Genomic DNA, 17016 nt, shown 5'->3' with positions numbered 1-17016 from the left:
ACAAGGCTGTCTCTTGGCTGCCTTCACCAAGGATCCACATCCAGGATTTCAACCTCTCTTCAGTATTCCTCTACCTTGGATCACCAGTGCATTCAAGCATCCACGTAATCTCTCAGGTACCAGTCACATTAACAGAACACCTCTGCTTCACAGGCTGCATTAAGGTGTCACCCACCTTCGGGACACAACAGATGTCTTGTTTTTCACTGGCTTTCTTCTCCAGGTCTGTACCTCGCAGTTCTGTCTTTCACTGGGAGCCTCTCGCTCTGCTCCTGACATTTGTGCCCAGTACCTTTTTTCGATTCTGATTCTTTACCTTTTGAATTCGGTCTTCCTGGAACTTTCCTTTTTTTTCATTCCCTTGTTTCTGGAACTTTCTGTTCTTTAGATTCTGCGACTTATTTACTGTCCCTCTGTATTTTCCTGCCTGGTATTGGCAGCGTCTGTGGAAAGCTTCTTGCTGGTTCCAACTGAACTTAAAATGCTTCTGCTATTCAATGTGAGCCTCTGGTCGATAGGCAACAGCTTAGTTTTTTTTTAAATCCTGTGTTTACTTCAAGGGTCATAAAACCTGATTGCAATGCATGGAAAGCTTAAAGTGGAACTAAATTCTATAGACGTATAGGGACCTTTGTTTGACATGAAGCTAACTTAATGCTTTGACCCTTTCCTTGCACACAAATATAGTAGAATTAAGCTGAAATGAATACCTTATTCTGAATACCCATAGTACAATGACTGTACCACCATATTCTGCACTCTCTCCTTTCCTTCTCCCCTATGTACAGTATGCTTTGTCTTCCTTTTTATTCATTCGTGGGACATGAGCGTCACTGACTGTCAGCATTTATTGCCCATCCCTTTGAGACTTTATAGTGATTGATACAACTGATTGTCTTGCTTGGACCATTTCACATTGTTGTGGCTCTGGAGTCACATGTAGGCCAGACCGGGTAAGGACAGCAGGATTTCTTCCCTAAAGGACATTAGTGAACCAGATGGGTTTTTCTGACAATGGTTTCATGGTCATCCAGATATTTTTTATTGAATTCAAATTCCTCCATTTGCCATGGTGGGATTCGAACCCAAGTCCCCAGAACATTAGCTGAGTTTCTGGATTAATAGTCTCGTGATAATACCACTAGACCATCGCCTCTCCCTGTAGCGCACAAGAAACAATACTTTTCACGGTATCCCAATACATTTGACAATAATAAATCAAATCAAAATATAGATTTTTCAACTATCTCTGTGTCTTAAAAATAGAACTTGAGTATCACTGAGAAAGAGCCATGCTATTGAAGCTTTTGGTCTGGCACTCATCAGTACAGATGCAAGAATACCAAATCTCAAAGGCAGTAGCAACACCAGTGGTATTCTCCGTGAACAGGATGCTGCCGTCAAGCCAAAAAAAACATTTTCCCACCACAGAAGCGAGCAATGTGGTAAACGGATTTCAGTGCCAGTGTGAGGCTGGGGAAGAAGGTCCAATGACTGGTGGATCGTATCAAATAGCATGTCCCTGCGGCAGTTCACAACAAGCAAAGTTCTGACCACACTCAACCGACACACGCTTGCAAAACTCAAAACACAGGATGGAATTTTACCGGCACGTCCGCCCGAGGTTCGCACGATCCCGCCCGAGGCCAGCGGAGAATGCCGTTCTCCGAGCCTCGCCCGACCCCCGGAATCGGAGCGGGTGGGCCGGTAAAATTCCGGCCGTGGCGTTGAACATTAGATGTGATTGGACAACAATTACTAAACAATCCTGATTTTGCTCAAAATTACACTGGTATCAATTGAAGGTTATCAGTCAGACTCAGAGTGTGGCTCACTTGCTAGAAGCTACTTGTATTCACACAGAGTGCTCTGTCCTTGGTAAACAGAGAGAACATATCCACGCCCTGCACATCTTTCAGCTAACTGTCAACTAAACAGGAATAATTCCTCTGAGGCCAGTGCTCCCTTCACCACATCTAGATTTATTTACCTAGTCAGCAGCACTCAGACAGCTACTTCCTCGTACCGAATATAAACCCAGAGTGCCAGTAACCCTGACACGCTATATTATGTATACATGCAGGGCTCCCTGATTGGACAAGCCATTACTGACTTAATCTAGGAGCTCGTATTCTAAAAGCTCCACACTGTGGGCCTCGTTAAAGTCATCACATAAACAACAGTTTGGGGTACAGCAGTTCTTCCCCCTGACCAACCAGAGTCGAAGGTTTGAATTTATAAAACGTTTGGCAGTTAACTGTTCCCTGGGACATTCTCTATGGCAACGCTTTGACCAGTCAGAGTTCACTAGTCAACTGATCAGCACCCTCTTCTCATGCAGTATAAATTGTTGCTCCGCTTTGAGGTTTGGTATTGTGGATCTATCCTGTTGAGTACAGGATGAAAAGCTTTGACGGCCTGTTTAGCAATACAAATATCAATGAACTTGCACAAGACTCACCCCTTGAAAGAAAAGGTACAGTGCTCCGAGGATCGTCGTGATTTGTCCAGCAACCCGCAGGTAGCCTTTTACTGTGGCTTCAATTTTGAAAGGGGGCTGTGTGAGGAATGAAGTGAAACAAGGATATATTGGGGAGGAAAGGTGCAGAGCTGATGTGAGGATTCATCTCCTACACGTCACCATGACTGAGAGAACAAGGCTACATTTACAAGAACACCAAACCAACTGGGATCAAAGTGCAACAAATTGAGTGAGTGGACAGCCAGTTACCTGACCCTCTGACAGTGCGGCACTCCCTCAGTACTGACCCTCTGACAGTGCGGCATTCCCTCAGCACTGACCCCCTGACAGTGCGGCACTCCCTCAGCACTGACCCTCTGACAGTGCGGCATTCCCTCAGTACTGACCCCCTGACAGTGCGGCATTCCCTCAGCACTGACCCCCTGACAGTGCGGCACTCCCTCAGCACTGACCCTCTGACAGTGCGGCACTCCCTCAGTACTGACCCTCTGACAGTGCGGCACTCCCTCAGTACTGACCCTCTGACAGTGCGGCACTCCCTCAGTACTGACCCTCTGACAGTGCGACACTCCCTCAGTACTGACCCTCTGACAGTGCGGCACTCCCTCAGCACTGACCCCCTGACAGTGCGGCAATCCCTCAGTACTGACCCTCTGAAAGTGCGGCACTCACTCAGCACTGATGCTCTGACAGTGCGGCACTCCCTCAGTACTGACCCTCTGGCAGTGCGGTGCTCCCTCAGCACTGACCCTCTGACAGTGCGGCACTCCCTCAGTACTGACCCTCTGGCAGTGCGGCGCTCCCTCAGTACTGGCCGTCTGATAGTGCGGCACTCCCTCAGTACTGACCCTCTGACAGTGCGGCACTCCCTCAGTACTGACCCTCTGACAGTGCGGCACTCCCACAGTACTGACCCTCTGGCAGTGCGGTGCTCCCTCAGTACTGACCCTCTGACAGTGCGGCACTCCCTCAGTACTGACCCTCTGACAGTGCGGCACTCCCTCAGCACTGGCCCTCTGACAGTGCGGCACTCCCTCAGCACTGACCCTCTGACAGTGCGGCACTCCCTCAGTACTGACCCTCTGACAGTGTAGCACTCCCTCAGCACTGACCATCTGACAATGCGGCACTCCCGCAGTACTGACTCTCTGACAGTGCGGCGCTCCCTCAGTACTGACCCTCTGACAGTGCGGCACTCCCTCAGTACTGACCCTCTGACAGTGCGGCACTCCCTCAGTACTGACCCTCTGACAGTGCGGCACTCCCTCAGTACTGACCCTCTGACAGTGCGGCACTCCCTCAGCACTGACCCTCTGACAGTGCGGCACTGCCTCAGTACTGACCATCTGACAATGTGGCACTCCACAGAATAAAAGAACGACCAGGGTGAGGTTAGGGCCGGTCAAGGACAGTAGTGGGAACTTGTGTATGGAGTCAGTAGAGGTAGGCGAGGTGATGAATGAATACTTTTCTTCAGTGTTCACCAAGGAGAGGGGCCATGTTTTTGAGGAAGAGAAGGTGTTACAGGCTAATAGGCTGGAGGAAATAGATGTTCGGAGGGAGGATGTCCTGGCAGTTTTGAATAAACTGAAGGTCGATAAGTCCCCTGGGCCTGATGAAATGTATCCTAGGATTCTTTGGGAGGCAAGGGATGAGATTGCAGAGCCTTTGGCTTTGATCTTTGGGTCCTCGCTGTCCACGGGGATAGTGCCAGAGGACTGGAGAATGGCGAATGTTGTTTCTCTGTTTAAGAAAGGGAATAGAAATTACCCTGGTAATTATAGACCGGTTAGTGTTACTTCGGTGGTTGGTAAATTGATGGAAAAGCTCCTTAGGGATGGGATTTACGACCATTTAGAAAGATGAGGATTAATCCAGGATAGTCAGCACGGATTCGTGAAGGGCAAGTTGTGCCTCACAAATTTGATAGAATTTTTTGAGGAGGTCACTAAGTGTGTTGATGAAGGTAGGGCAGTTGATGTCATATACATGGATTTTAGTAAGGCGTTTGATAAGGTCCCCCATGGTCGGCTTATGATGAAAGTGAGGAGGTGTGGGATAGAGGGAAAGTTGGCCGATTGGATAGGTAACTGGCTGTCTGATCGAAGACAGAGGGTGGTGGTGGATGGAAAATTTTCGGATTGGAGGCAGTTTGCTAGCGGAGTGCCACAGGGATCAGTGCTTGGTCCTCTGCTCTTTGTGATTTTTATTAATGACTTAGAGGAGGGGGCTGAAGGGTGGATCAGTAAATTTGCTGATGACACCAAGATTGGTGGAGTAGTGGATGAGGTGGAGGGCTGTTGTAGACTGCAAAGAGACATAGATAGGATGCAAAGCTGGGCTGAAAAATGGCAAATGGAGTTTAACCCTGATAAATGTGAGGTGATTCATTTTGGTAGGACTAATTTAAATGTGGATTACAGGGTCAAAGGTAGGGTTCTGAAGACTGTGGAGGAACAGAGAGATCTTGGAGTCCATATCCACAGATCTCTAAAGGTTGCCACTCAAGTGGATAGAGCTGTGAAGAAGGCCTATAGTGTGTTAGCTTTTATTAACAGGGGGTTGGAGTTTAAGAGCCGTGGGGTTATGCTGCAACTGTACAGGACCTTGGTGAGACCACATTTGGAATATTGTGTGCAGTTCTGGTCACCTCACTATCAGAAGGATGTGGAAGCGCTGGAAAGAGTGCAGAGGAGATTTACCAGGATGCTGCCTGGTTTGGAGGGTAGGTCTTATGAGGAGAGGTTGAGGGAGCTAGGGCTGTTCTCTCTGGAGCGGAGGAGGCTGAGGGGAGACTTAATAGAGGTTTATAAAATGATGAAGGGGATAGATAGAGCGAATGTTCGAAGACTATTTCCTCGGGTGGATGGAGCTATTACAAGGGGGCATAACTATAGGGTTCGTGGTGGGAGATATAGGAAGGATATCAGAGGTAGGTTCTTTACGCAGAGAGTGGTTGGGGTGTGGAATGGACTGCCTGCAGTGATAGTGGAGTCAGACACTTTAGGAACATTTAAGCGGTTATTGGATAGGCACATGGAGCACACCAGGATGATAGAGAGTGGGATAGCTTGATCTTGGTTTCAGATAAAGCTCGGCACAACATCGTGGGCCGAAGGGCCTGTTCTGTGCTGTACTGTTCTATGTTCTATGTTCTACTCCCTCAGTACTGACCCTCTGACAGTGCGGCACTCCCGCAGTACTGACTCTCTGACAGTGCGGCACTCCCTCAGTACTGACCCTCTGACAGTGCGGCACTCCCTCAGTACTGACTCTCTGACAGTGCGGCACTCCCTCAGTACTGACCCTCTGACAGTGCGGTGCTCCCTCAGCACTGACCCTCTGACAGTGTGGCACTCCCTCAGTACTGCGCTGAGAGCGTCTGCCTGCATTCAAGACTCTGAGAGAACTTCAGGCCCATGACCTTCTCACTCTGGGGGTTCAATGCCTGTGAGTGAGTCAGACATGCGCAGGTCTGTTTGAAGAAGGTAGCTGCACCTTGGCATTTTCGATCCTGTTGTAGGCTGTGGTGGTGAAGATGATCATGTAGGACAAATAAATGAAGAACTTTACATAGAAGATGTAGCTGGCAAAGGTGTTCCATTTCTCCTGCAACAGGTGCTTCAGTGGCTCGAGGCTTAACATCTCATGTCGGTTCTGAGAAGATATAAACAAATCAGTTCGCAAGTTAATCCCCGATACAAGCCCCAACATTGGACTCCGAGATCTGGAAGGAGGATTGGTTTAATGAGGGCAAATTATCGTACAGACACAGTGGGCCACTGGGCTTCTAAGCACTGTTCATGATGCTCTGTCTCTGTGCCAAACGTGGGGCAACATAGAGGGAACTTTACTCTGTATCTAACCCCGTGCTGTACCTGTCCTGGGAGTGTTTGATGGGGACAGTGTAGAGGGAGCTTTACTCTGTATCTAACCCCGTGCTGTACCTGTCCTGGGAGTGTTTGATGGGGACAGTGTAGAGGGAGCTTTACTCTGTATCTAACCCCGTGCTGTACCTGTCCTGGGAGTGTTTGATGGGGACAGTGTAGAGGGAGCTTTACTCTGTATCTAACCCCGTGCTGTACCTGTCCTGGGAGTGTTTGATGGGGACAGTGTAGAGGGAGCTTTACTCTGTATCTAAGCCCGTGCTGTACCTGTCCTGGGAGTGTTTGATGGGGTCAGTGTAGAGGGAGCTTTACTCTGTATCTAACCCCGTGCTGTACCTGTCCTGGGAGTGTTTGATGGGGACAGTGTAGAGGGAGCTTTACTCTGTATCTAAGCCCGTGCTGTACCTGTCCTGGGAGTGTTTGATGGGGACAGTGTAGAGGAAGCTTTACTCTGTATCTAACCCCGTGCTGTACCTGTCCTGGGAGTGTTTGATGGGGTCAGTGTAGAGGGAGCTTTACTCTGTATCTAACCCCGTGCTGTACCTGTCCTGGGAGTGTTTGAAGGGGACATTGTGGAGGGAGCTTTACTCTGTATCTAACCCCGTGCTGTACCTGTCCTGGGAGTGTTTGATGGGGCAGTGTAGAGGGAGCTTTACTCTGTATCTAACCCCGTGCTGTACCTGTCCTGGGAGTGTTTGATGGGGTCAGTGTAGAGGGAGCTTTACTCTGTATCTAACCCCGTGCTGTACCTGTCCTGGGAGTGTTTGATGGGGGACAGTGCAGAGGGAGCTTTACTCTGTATCTAACCCCGTGCTGTACCTGTCCTGGGAGTGTTTAATGGGGACAGTGTAGAGGGAGCTTTACTCTGTATCTAACCCCGTGCTGTACCTGTCCTGGGAGTGTTTGATGGGGACAGCGGAGAGGGAGCTTTACTCTGTATCTAACCCCATGCTGTACCTGTCCTGGGAGTGTTTAATGGGGACAGTGTAGAGGGAGCTTTACTCTGTATCTAACCCCGTGCTGTACCTGTCCTGGGAGTGTTTGATGAGGACAGTGTAGAGGGAGCTTTACTCTGTATCTAACCCCGTGCTGTACCTGTCCTGGGAGTGTTTAATGGGGACAGTGTAGAGGGAGCTTTACTCTGTATCTAACCATGAAAATATTGAATCTGTGAGAAAACAGAAAAAGATTGACAAAACAGAGAAATAATATTCTCAAAAGGCCTAAGGTTCTCTGATGTGTTTAGGGAAGACACTGCAAACTAAACATTATCTGGAGTTTTCAGATAGAGTCATAGAGGTTTACAGCATGGAAATAGGCTCTTCGGCCCAACTTGTCCGTGCTACCCAGTTTCCACCACTAAGCTAGTCCCAACTGCCCGCATTTGGCCCATATTCCTCTATACCCATCTTACCCATGTAACTGTCTTTTTAAAAGACAAAATTGTACCCGCCTCTACTACTACCTCTGGCAGCTTGTTCCAGACACTCACCACCCTCTGAGTGAAGAAATTCCCCCTTGGACCCTTTTTTATCTCTTCCCTATCACCTTCAACCTATGCCCTCTAGTTTTAGACTCCCCTACCTTTGGGAAAAGATATTGACTATCTAGCTGATCTATGCTGCCCCTCATTATTTTATAGACCTCTATAAGATCACCCCTCAGCCTTCTACGCTTCAGAGAAAAACATCCCAGTCTATTCAGCCTCTCCTTATAACTCAAACCATCAAGTCCCAGTAGCATCCTAGTAAACCTTATCTTTGCCTCTCATTATTTTCTAGACCTCTATAAGATCACTGCTTAGTCTCCTACAGATCACAGCCGTCTGGATATTATGCTCACAGAACCATAGATGGACATGGCACTGAACGAGGCGATTTGATCAATGAGGACCCACTCACCCCGCACAGCCCAACAAATATTCCCTCTCCCTCAACTGATGCAGTTATCTGTTGAAAGTTCATGCTTCTGTTGACTTTGCATGAAAAGTGCCTCCTGATCTCCCCTCTTACCTTTTAACTGCCGATTATATCAAAACCTGTCCCCTCAGGTTACTGCCCCCTTGCCAGATAATGCAGGGAATGTACCGGAGTCTCACTGCCGTAGACGATAAGTTCCAACACCGATTTCTCCTCGTATGTGTCGAGGGCGGAGAGGTCGTACAGCGAGGAGTGCACTGGTCCGTACGCCCATTCCGTGAATTTCCTGGACAGGTGGCGACATTCCTCATCATTGATCTCCCTCCCAATGACGTGTTTCAGTACCTGAAAATCAGACAGCTTTCAACAAAATATACACCCAAGGTGGGGGGAATTTACAGAGCATCACGTCTCAATGTGGTCATCATCTCTGCGGCAGCTCTGATGACGGGTCAGTGCTGAGGGAGTGCCGCACTGTCAGAGGGTCAGTGCTGAGGGTGTGCCGCACTGTCAGAGGGTCAGTGCTGAGGGAGTGCCGCACTGTCAGAGGGTCAGTGCTGAGGGAGTGCCGCACTGTCAGAGGGTCAGTGCTGCGGGCGAGCCGCACTGTCAGAGGGTCAGTGCTGAGGGAGTGCTGCACTGTCAGAGGGTCAGTACTGAGGGAGTGCCGCACTGTCAGAGGGTCAGTACTGAGGGAGTGCCGCACTGTCAGAGGGTCAGTACTGAGGGAGTGCCGCACTGTCAGAGGATCAGTATTGAGGGAGTGCCGCACTGTCAGAGGGTCAGTACTGAGGGAGTGCCGCACTGTCAGAGGGTCAGGACTGAGGGAGTGCCGCACTGTCAGAGGGACAGTGCTGAGGGAATGCCACACTGTCAAAGGGTCAGTGCTGCGGGCGTGCCGCACTGTCAGAGGGTCAGTCCTGAGGGAGTGCCGCACTGTCAGAGGGTCAGTACTGGGGGAGTGCCGCACTGTCAGAGGGTCAGTACTGAGGGAGTGCCGCACTGTCAGAGGGTCAGTACTGAGGGAGTGCTGTACTGTCAGAGAGTCAGTACTGAGGGAGTGTTGCACTGTCAGAGGGTCAGTACTGAGGGAGTGCTGTACTGTCAGAGAGTCAGTACTGAGGGAGTGCTGCACTGTCAGAGAGTCAGTACTGAGGGAGTGTTGCACTGTCAGAGGGTCAGTACTGAGGGAGTGCTGCACTGTCAGAGAGTCAGTACTGAGGGAGTGCTGCACTGTCAGAGGGTCAGTACTGAGGGAGTGCTGCACTGTCAGAGAGTCAGTACTGAGGGAGTGCTGCACTGTCAGAGGGTCAGTCCTGAGGGAGTGCTGCGCTGTCAGAGGGTCAGTACTGAGTGAGTGCTGCACTGTCAGAGGGTCAGTACTGAGGGAGTGCTGCACTGTCAGAGGGTCAGTACTGAGGGAGTGCCGCACTGTCAGAAGGTCAGTACTGAGGGAGTGCTGCGCTGTCAGAGTGTCAGTGCTGAGGGAGTGCTGCACTGTCAGAGGGTCAGTCCTGAGGGAGTGCTGCACAGTCAGAGGGTCAGTCCTGAGGGAGTGCTGCACTGTCAGAGGGTCAGTACTGAGGGAGTGCTGCACTGTCAGAGTGTCAGTACTGAGGGAGTGCTGCGCTGTCAGAGGGTCAGTGCTGAGGGAGTGCTGCACTGTCAGAGGGTCAGTGCTGAGGGAGCGCTGCACTGTCAGAAGGTCAGTCCTGTGGGAGCGCTGCTCTGTTAGTGGGCCTGTAGTGAATGGATCTTTGCATTGTTGGAGGTACCATCTTTAGAATGAGATGCTAAATTGAAAGTTTGGAGCGGTTTCTCTCCAGTGTCTGGGCCAATATATATTCCCCAACTGATGTCACTAATATCGATAATCAGGTCAGAATAACTCTCCAGTACATATTCAGAGTGTCTCTTTGCTGCTCTTTGTTTTTCTATCATCCCTTGCAGACAATAATCTTTCTCCCAGGGTATTTTGTGAGTTTTTCCAAACTCCCCCTGTTACTGTGATGGAATCTTATGCTCAATGTCTGTTGCAATATTTTTATCAACTTCTCACTGTGTTACAATCTTTCCCGTCTCTCTGTCAATCGCTCTCTGTCTTTCTGAAGTATATCACTCCCTCTGAATCAGTGTTTCTCTCTCTCTCGCTCCTGGTATGACATTCAATCTTTTAGTTTACATCTGTCTTGTCCAAGCTTTATCTGTCTCTCTCGTTCACTGTCCCAATCCCTCGTTCTCTGTGTGATCATGTTATAACCTCTCTGTGTTCTCTCTGTCACAGGTTCTCTGTTAATTTCTGTTTTGCTGTCGTATCGACCCTGCCTCTCTTACAGTTTCTCCTGCATTCGCACCCTGAATTTCTGTAATTTCTACTAAGCTTTTCTCTCCACAGCTGAAGTGGAGATTTAATCCTGTCAGCTATAACTTCTTCAGAACATTGAAAATATTGAAATGTCTTTGAGCTCTGGTGATGTGAAGTTAATTAAATAAGTTTTAGACTTTCCTTGCAACAAGAGGCCACTTTGGTACACAAACAGCGGCCTCATTGCCCCCTCCACTCACCTCGATTTTGCCCGTCTTTGCAGCCAGTTTGACGGGAGTCAGCCCCTTCTTGTTCTTCACACTTTCCAGGTTCAGCTCCGGCCTGATCTTCACCCCCATCCTCAGCAGGTGATCGTACATCTGGGTGACAAACTTGGTGTTCTCCTTGGTGTTGTCGGAGATGGTCACCAGCGCGTGGAGCACATTGTTCCCCATCGAGTCTGTGGCTGCGATATCTGCCGGGTGATAGGGGTTTTCCAGCAAGTGCGTCACCACTTCCAACTGGTTTGTGCAGGAGGCCAGCGACAGAGGCAGCTCCCCTGTTGGAGGAAGAGATCCAGTCACCAGGACAACAAAAACCGCAGTTATACAGCACCCTTAATGTAGTAAAATACATTAAGGGAACTTCACAGATTTGCAATCAGACCCAATTTGACACTGAGTCTCACCAACTTTTTTCTTTGTATCTTTTTTCCAATGGAAGAAGGTGGAAAAGAGAATGTCTGGGGTGCATGAGGGTCCTTAATTATGTTGGCTGTTTTTTCGAGGCAGTAGATGGGAGGCTGGTTTGCGTGATGGACTGGGCTTCATTCACAACCCTTTGTAGTTTCTTGAGGTCTTGGTCAGAGCAGGAGCCATACCAAGCTGTGAGACATTGGGCGGCACAGTAGAACAGTTGCTTCACAGCAACATAGAAAGCATTCTTTCCGGATATAAAGTTAAAGTTTATTTATTGGTCACAAGTAAGGCTTACATTAACGTTGCAATGAAGTCACTGCGAAATTCCCATAGTCGCCACAATCCGGCGCCTGTTCGGGTCAACGCACCTAACCAGCACATCTTTCGGACTGTGGGAGGAAACCGGAGCACCCGGAGGAAACCCACGCAGACATGGGGAGAACATGCAAACTCCACACGGACAGTGACCCAAGCCGGGAATCGAACCCAGGTCCCTGGCGCTGTGAAGCAACTGTTCTACTGTGCCGCCCAATGTCTCACAGCTTGGTATGGCTCCTGCTCTGACCAAGACCTCAAGAAACTACAAAGGGTTGTGAATGAAGCCCAGTCCATCATGCAAACCAGCCTCCCATCTACTGCCTTGAAAAAGCAGCCAACATAATTAAGGACCCTCATGCACCCCAGACATTCTCTTTTTCACCTTCTTCCATTGGAAAAAAGATACAAAAGTCTGGGGCCAAGTACCAACCAACTTAAGAACAGCTTCTTGCCCTGCTGCCATTCGACTTTTGAATGGACCTACCTTGCATTAAGTTGATCTTTCTCTACACCCTAGCTACGACTATAACACTACATTCTGCACCGTCTCCTTTCCTTCTCTATGAGCGGTATGTTTTGTCTGAATAGTGCAAAAGAAACAATACTTTTCACTGTATGTTAATACATGTGACAGTAATAAATCAAATCAAATCAAATAAGGACAAATTAGGACAAGTGACCCAAAGCTTGGTCAAAGAGGAAGGTTTTAAGGACTGTCACAAAGGAGGTGAGAGAGAGAGAGACAGAGAGGTTCAAGGAGGGAATTCCAGACCTTTGGATCCAGGCAGCTGAAGGTTTGGCCGCCAGTGTGGGGTGATTGAAACTGATGATGTGAAGAGGTCAGAATCGAAGAGGTGCAGAGAGCTTGCAGGATTGTGGAGCTGGAACGAAGCACAGGGCGAGGCCATGGAGGGATTTGAAAACAAGGATGAGAATGTTAAAACTGAGGCATCGCTGGGAGCTAATGTTGATGAATGAACGCGAGGGTGAGTGGGACTTGGCGCAAGTTAGAACATGGGCAGCACAGCTTTGGATCAGCTCAAGCTTATGTTGCGAGGAAAATAGGAGGCAGGTCAGGGGTTCGTTAGAATAGTCCAGTCGAGAGATAACAAAGGGATGAACGAGGGTTCGAGCAGCAGATAAACAGATGAAGAGGCAGAGATAATGTTTCAGAGGAGGAAATGAGTAGTTCTGGTTTTGGAGGAGTTACGGGGTCAGAAGCTTGTTCTGAGTCTGGTTCAGTTTTTGACAATTCCTAGGGAGAGGGATGGAGCCAGTGATGAGCAGAGACGGCGATGGTAATGTCACTGAACTAATAACCCAGAGGCCCAGGCCTCTACACCAAGAGGACACAGTTTCAAATCCCAGTACAGAACTGGTGGAATTTGAATTAAATGAATAAATCTGGAATTGAAAGCTCGTTTGATTTGATTTGGTTTGATTTATTATTGTCACGTGTATTAGCATACAGTGAAAAGTATTGTTTCTTGCATGCTATCCAGACAAAGCATACCATTCATAGAGAAGGAAAGGAGAGAGTGCAGAATGTAGTGTTACAGTCATAACTTGGGTGCAGAGTGTGGTGAACCATAGATGGTTACCACTATGAGTGCTGAGCCATGGATGGTCAGCACTATGGGGGTTTGTAGATATGTTACTGTAGTTACTGTTGGTGTTAGGGTTGGGCTGTTCTACCTGTTGATATTGTTCTGTGGTACACTCCAGTTGGCTCCGCCTACCAGGGGAAGTATAAAGGTCACTGCACTGCCTGGTGACCCTTTAGTCTGGGATTGTATTGTATATAGTGTGCTCCATTCTTGTCAGTAATAAAAGCCTTTATTTCCCGGGTACAATCTAGCCTCCCGAGTGATTTAATCGCGCATCACAGAGAAAGATCAACTTAATGCAAGGTAATGCAAAGTGTGACAGCAGCAGGGAAGAAGCTGTTCTTGGGTCGGTTGGTATGCGACCTCAGACTTTTGTATCTTTTTCCCGATGGAAGATGGTGGAAGAGAGAATGTCTGGGGTGTGTGGGGTCCTTAATTATGCTGGCTGCTTTGCCGAGGCAGCGGGAAGTGTAGACAGAGTCAATGGATGGGAGGCTGGTTTGCGTGATGGATTGGGCTACATTCACAACGTTTTGTAGTTCCTTGCAGTCTTGGGCAGAGCAGGAGCCATACCAAGCTGTGATACAACCAGAAAGAATGCTTTCTATGGTGCATCTGTACAAGTTGGTGAGAGTTGTAGCTGACATGCCAAATTTCCTTAGTCTTCTGAGAAAGTAGAGGCATTGGTGGGCTTTCTTAATTATAGTTTCTGTATGGGGGGACCAGGACAGGTTGTTGGTGATCTGGACACCTAAAAACTTGAAGCTCTTGACCCTTTCTACTTTGTCCTCATTGATATCGACAGGGGCAGGTTCTCCTCACGTCGCGTAATGGTGACTGTGACAACTATCAGCAATTGTTGTAAAAACCCATCGACTTCACTAATCTCCTTTGGGGAAGGAAATCTGCCGTCCTTACCCTGTCTGGACTACATGTGACTCCAGACACACAGCCATGTGGTTGACGCTTAATTACCCTCTGAAATAGTCTAGCAAGGGCAACTGGGGATGGGCAACAAATGCTGGCCTTGCCAGCGATGCCCAGAGTAGGCACGGCAGAGTTATGGGACTTCCCGGGAGTGTGTGTGTGTGTGTGTGTCTGGCTGTGTGAATTTTCTCAGTTGGTCTTTGTCAGGGTTTTTTTGTTCTAATTGCTTCCTCCCTGCCACCCCAGCCCCAGCAATCCACATTGTAACCCGCGTTGCTCTGCTCTCACCAAAATAAAATCCAGCTTGCCCTTCGTTTTGCATGAAGAATATCCCGTTGGCTTTGGCATGGACATCAGCACCATTCCGAAGGAGGAGGGCCACAAAATGCAAACAGCGGCGCTCAATGGCGATATGCAGCGCAGTCTGACCTGGGGTGAGATCCACAACAAGTTATTCAGCAGACTGACAGAGTGCCACTCGGAACAGGTCATAGAGTGAAACAGTGGCTCTGAAACTGGTCTGTGTGTGTGTGTGTGTGTGTGTGAGGGTGTGTGAGGGTGTGTGTGTGAGGGTAAGTGTTAGTGTGAGAGTGTGTGGATGTGTATGTGGGTGTGTGTGTGTGTATGTGAGGGTGTCTGTTTGTGTGTGTGTGAGGGTATGTGTTAGTGTGAGTGTGTGTGGGTGTGTATGTGTATGTGTGGGTGTGGGGGTGTGTGTGTGTGTGTATGTGAGGGTGTCTGTTTGTGTGTGTGTGAGGGAATGTGTTAGTGTGTGTGTGAGGGAGTGTGTGAGGGTGTGTGTGTGAGGGTGTGTGAGGGTGTGTATGTGTGTGTGTGTGAGAGGGTGTGTGTGTGTGTGCGTGAGGGTGTGTGTGTGCGTGCGTGCGTGTGTGCAAGCATGTGTGTGTGTGAAGGTGTGTTTGTGTGTGTGAGGATGTGTGTGAGGGTGTATTTGAGGGTGTGTTTGAGGCTGTGTGTGAGAGAGTGTGTGAGAGAGTGTGTGAGGGTGTGTGTGTGTGCGTGTGAGTGTGTGTGTGCGTGTGTGTGTGAGAGTGTGTGTGTGCATGCGTGTGGGTGTGTGTGTGGGTGTACATGAGCGGGTGTGTGAGGGGGTGTGGTGTGTGTGGAGTGTGTAGAGTGGCCTGCGATGGCACCTTAAAGGCAATAATGTAATCTATGTTTTCCGCAGCTAATATTAACCCACCCTCAGGCAATCCCTGTAAATATTAACACCCCGCCCAGGGAATCATTGGAAATATTAACTCACGCCCAGGGAATACCACTGTAAATATTACAAATTCCAGGGAATCCCTGTAGATATTGAAATAGTCCCAGGGTTATCTCGGTCAGGTCTCCGCTCAGCCATCTGTTTTGTTGAATCCCAGCAGCCTTGTCAGTTCCCAGGAGACCCTGCCTGCCGCTGTTAGCACTACGTACCCTTGTAGTAGCTGTCGCTGTAGGCCGTGTTGATGAGTTCCTTCAGGTTGTCAGTTTTCTCTGCGATTTCCAGTAGCACAGGGATAGTATCGTTCCGCTGGTTTGTCAGGTTTAACAGTGCCTTCAACAAAACCGTTTTCCCAGTGTCTGGGTCTGAAAGGCATAACACGAGAGATTGTCACAGAATCTATAGAGTACTGTGCTCAGTTCTGGTCGCCTCATTACAGGAGGGATGTGGAAATTATTGAAAGGGTGCAGAGAAGATTTGCAAGGATGTTGCCTGAATTGGGTGGCATGCCTTATAAGGATAGGTTGAGGGAGCTCGGTCTTTTCTCCTTGGAGAGAGGAAGGATGAGAGGTGACCTGATAGAGGTGTACAAGATGTTGAGAGGCAGAGATCGGGTGGATTCTCGGAGGCTTTTTCCCAGGGCTGAAATGGCTGCTACAAGAGGACACAGGTTTAAGGTGCTGGGAAGTAGGTACAGAGGAGATGTCAGGGGTAAGGTTTTCCACTCAGAGGGTGGTGGGTGAGTGGAATCGGCTGCCGTCAGTGGTGGTGGAGGCAAACTCGATAGGGTCTTTTAAGAGACTTCTGGATGAGTACATGGAACTTAATAGGATTGAGGGTTATAGATAAGCGTATATATAAGCCTAGGTAGGTAGGGACATGACCGACGCAACTTGTGGGCCGAAGGGCCTGTTTGTGCTATATTTTTTCTATGTTCTATGTTCTAATCCTGCAGCCCGTCAAGATGTTCCATCCAGCGTCCCCACTGGAGCTCTGTCCATATTTACCACGGGGTCAGGAGGAGACCATTCAACATCTTGGGATTATTCTGTCACTGAATCGTTCAGGTCTGCAATCGCTGAAGGTCATGATGTGGAGATGCCGGCGTTGGACTGGGGTAAACACAGTAAGAAGTTTAACAACACCAGGTTAAAGTCCAACAGGTTTATTTTGTGTGGCTTTTGCTACCAAATAAACCTGTTGGACTTTAACCTGGTGTTGTTAAACTTCTTATCGCTGAAGGTGGCAGGGTAGATTGAGAAAGGGATTAATAAAGTTTATGGGACCCTGAGCTTTATAAATAGGGACATAGAGTTATGATAAATATTTATAAAACTCTGATTCAAGCGTATCTGCAGTGCTGTGTCCAGTTCTCGGTAATGCACTTGAAGGAGGATGTGAAGGGAGTGGGAGAGGGCGCAGAAAAGATTTACTAGACTTGTTCCCGCGGTGAAGGACTTCTGTTTTCCAGAGAGATTGGAGAAAGTGGGACTGTTTCACTTGGAGAGAAGGTTGGGAGGAGATTTGATAGATGGGATCAAAATCATGGGGGGTGGGGGGGTCTGAACAGATGGAGAGAAACTGTTCCCAATGATGGAAGGGAGAAGATTTATGATGATTAGCAAAAGAACCAAGGGTGATATGAGGC

At 48.7% G+C, this 17016-nt stretch overlaps 1 protein-coding gene across 1 annotated transcript in view; it reads right to left on the bottom strand.

The window, feature by feature from the left end:
• The window catches only part of LOC144501859 (transient receptor potential cation channel subfamily V member 1-like), a 69223-nt gene that overhangs the window by 29101 nt on the left and 23106 nt on the right, over window positions 1-17016 (bottom strand). Inside the window, exons 4-9 of the mRNA XM_078225905.1 lie at window positions 15581-15733; window positions 14432-14572; window positions 10854-11152; window positions 8457-8633; window positions 5981-6139; window positions 2462-2557 (exon numbers count right to left, since the gene is read on the bottom strand). Of these exons, the coding sequence (XP_078082031.1) occupies window positions 2462-2557; window positions 5981-6139; window positions 8457-8633; window positions 10854-11152; window positions 14432-14572; window positions 15581-15733 (1025 nt within the window). The remainder of the gene's footprint in view (window positions 1-2461; window positions 2558-5980; window positions 6140-8456; window positions 8634-10853; window positions 11153-14431; window positions 14573-15580; window positions 15734-17016) is intronic.

This window comes from Mustelus asterias, chromosome 12, assembly GCF_964213995.1.
Source record: "Mustelus asterias chromosome 12, sMusAst1.hap1.1, whole genome shotgun sequence".
Lineage (NCBI taxonomy): Eukaryota > Metazoa > Chordata > Chondrichthyes > Carcharhiniformes > Triakidae > Mustelus > Mustelus asterias.
The sequence above is the reverse complement of the archived record's forward strand: the minus strand, read 5'-3'. Positions and strand labels throughout refer to the sequence as shown.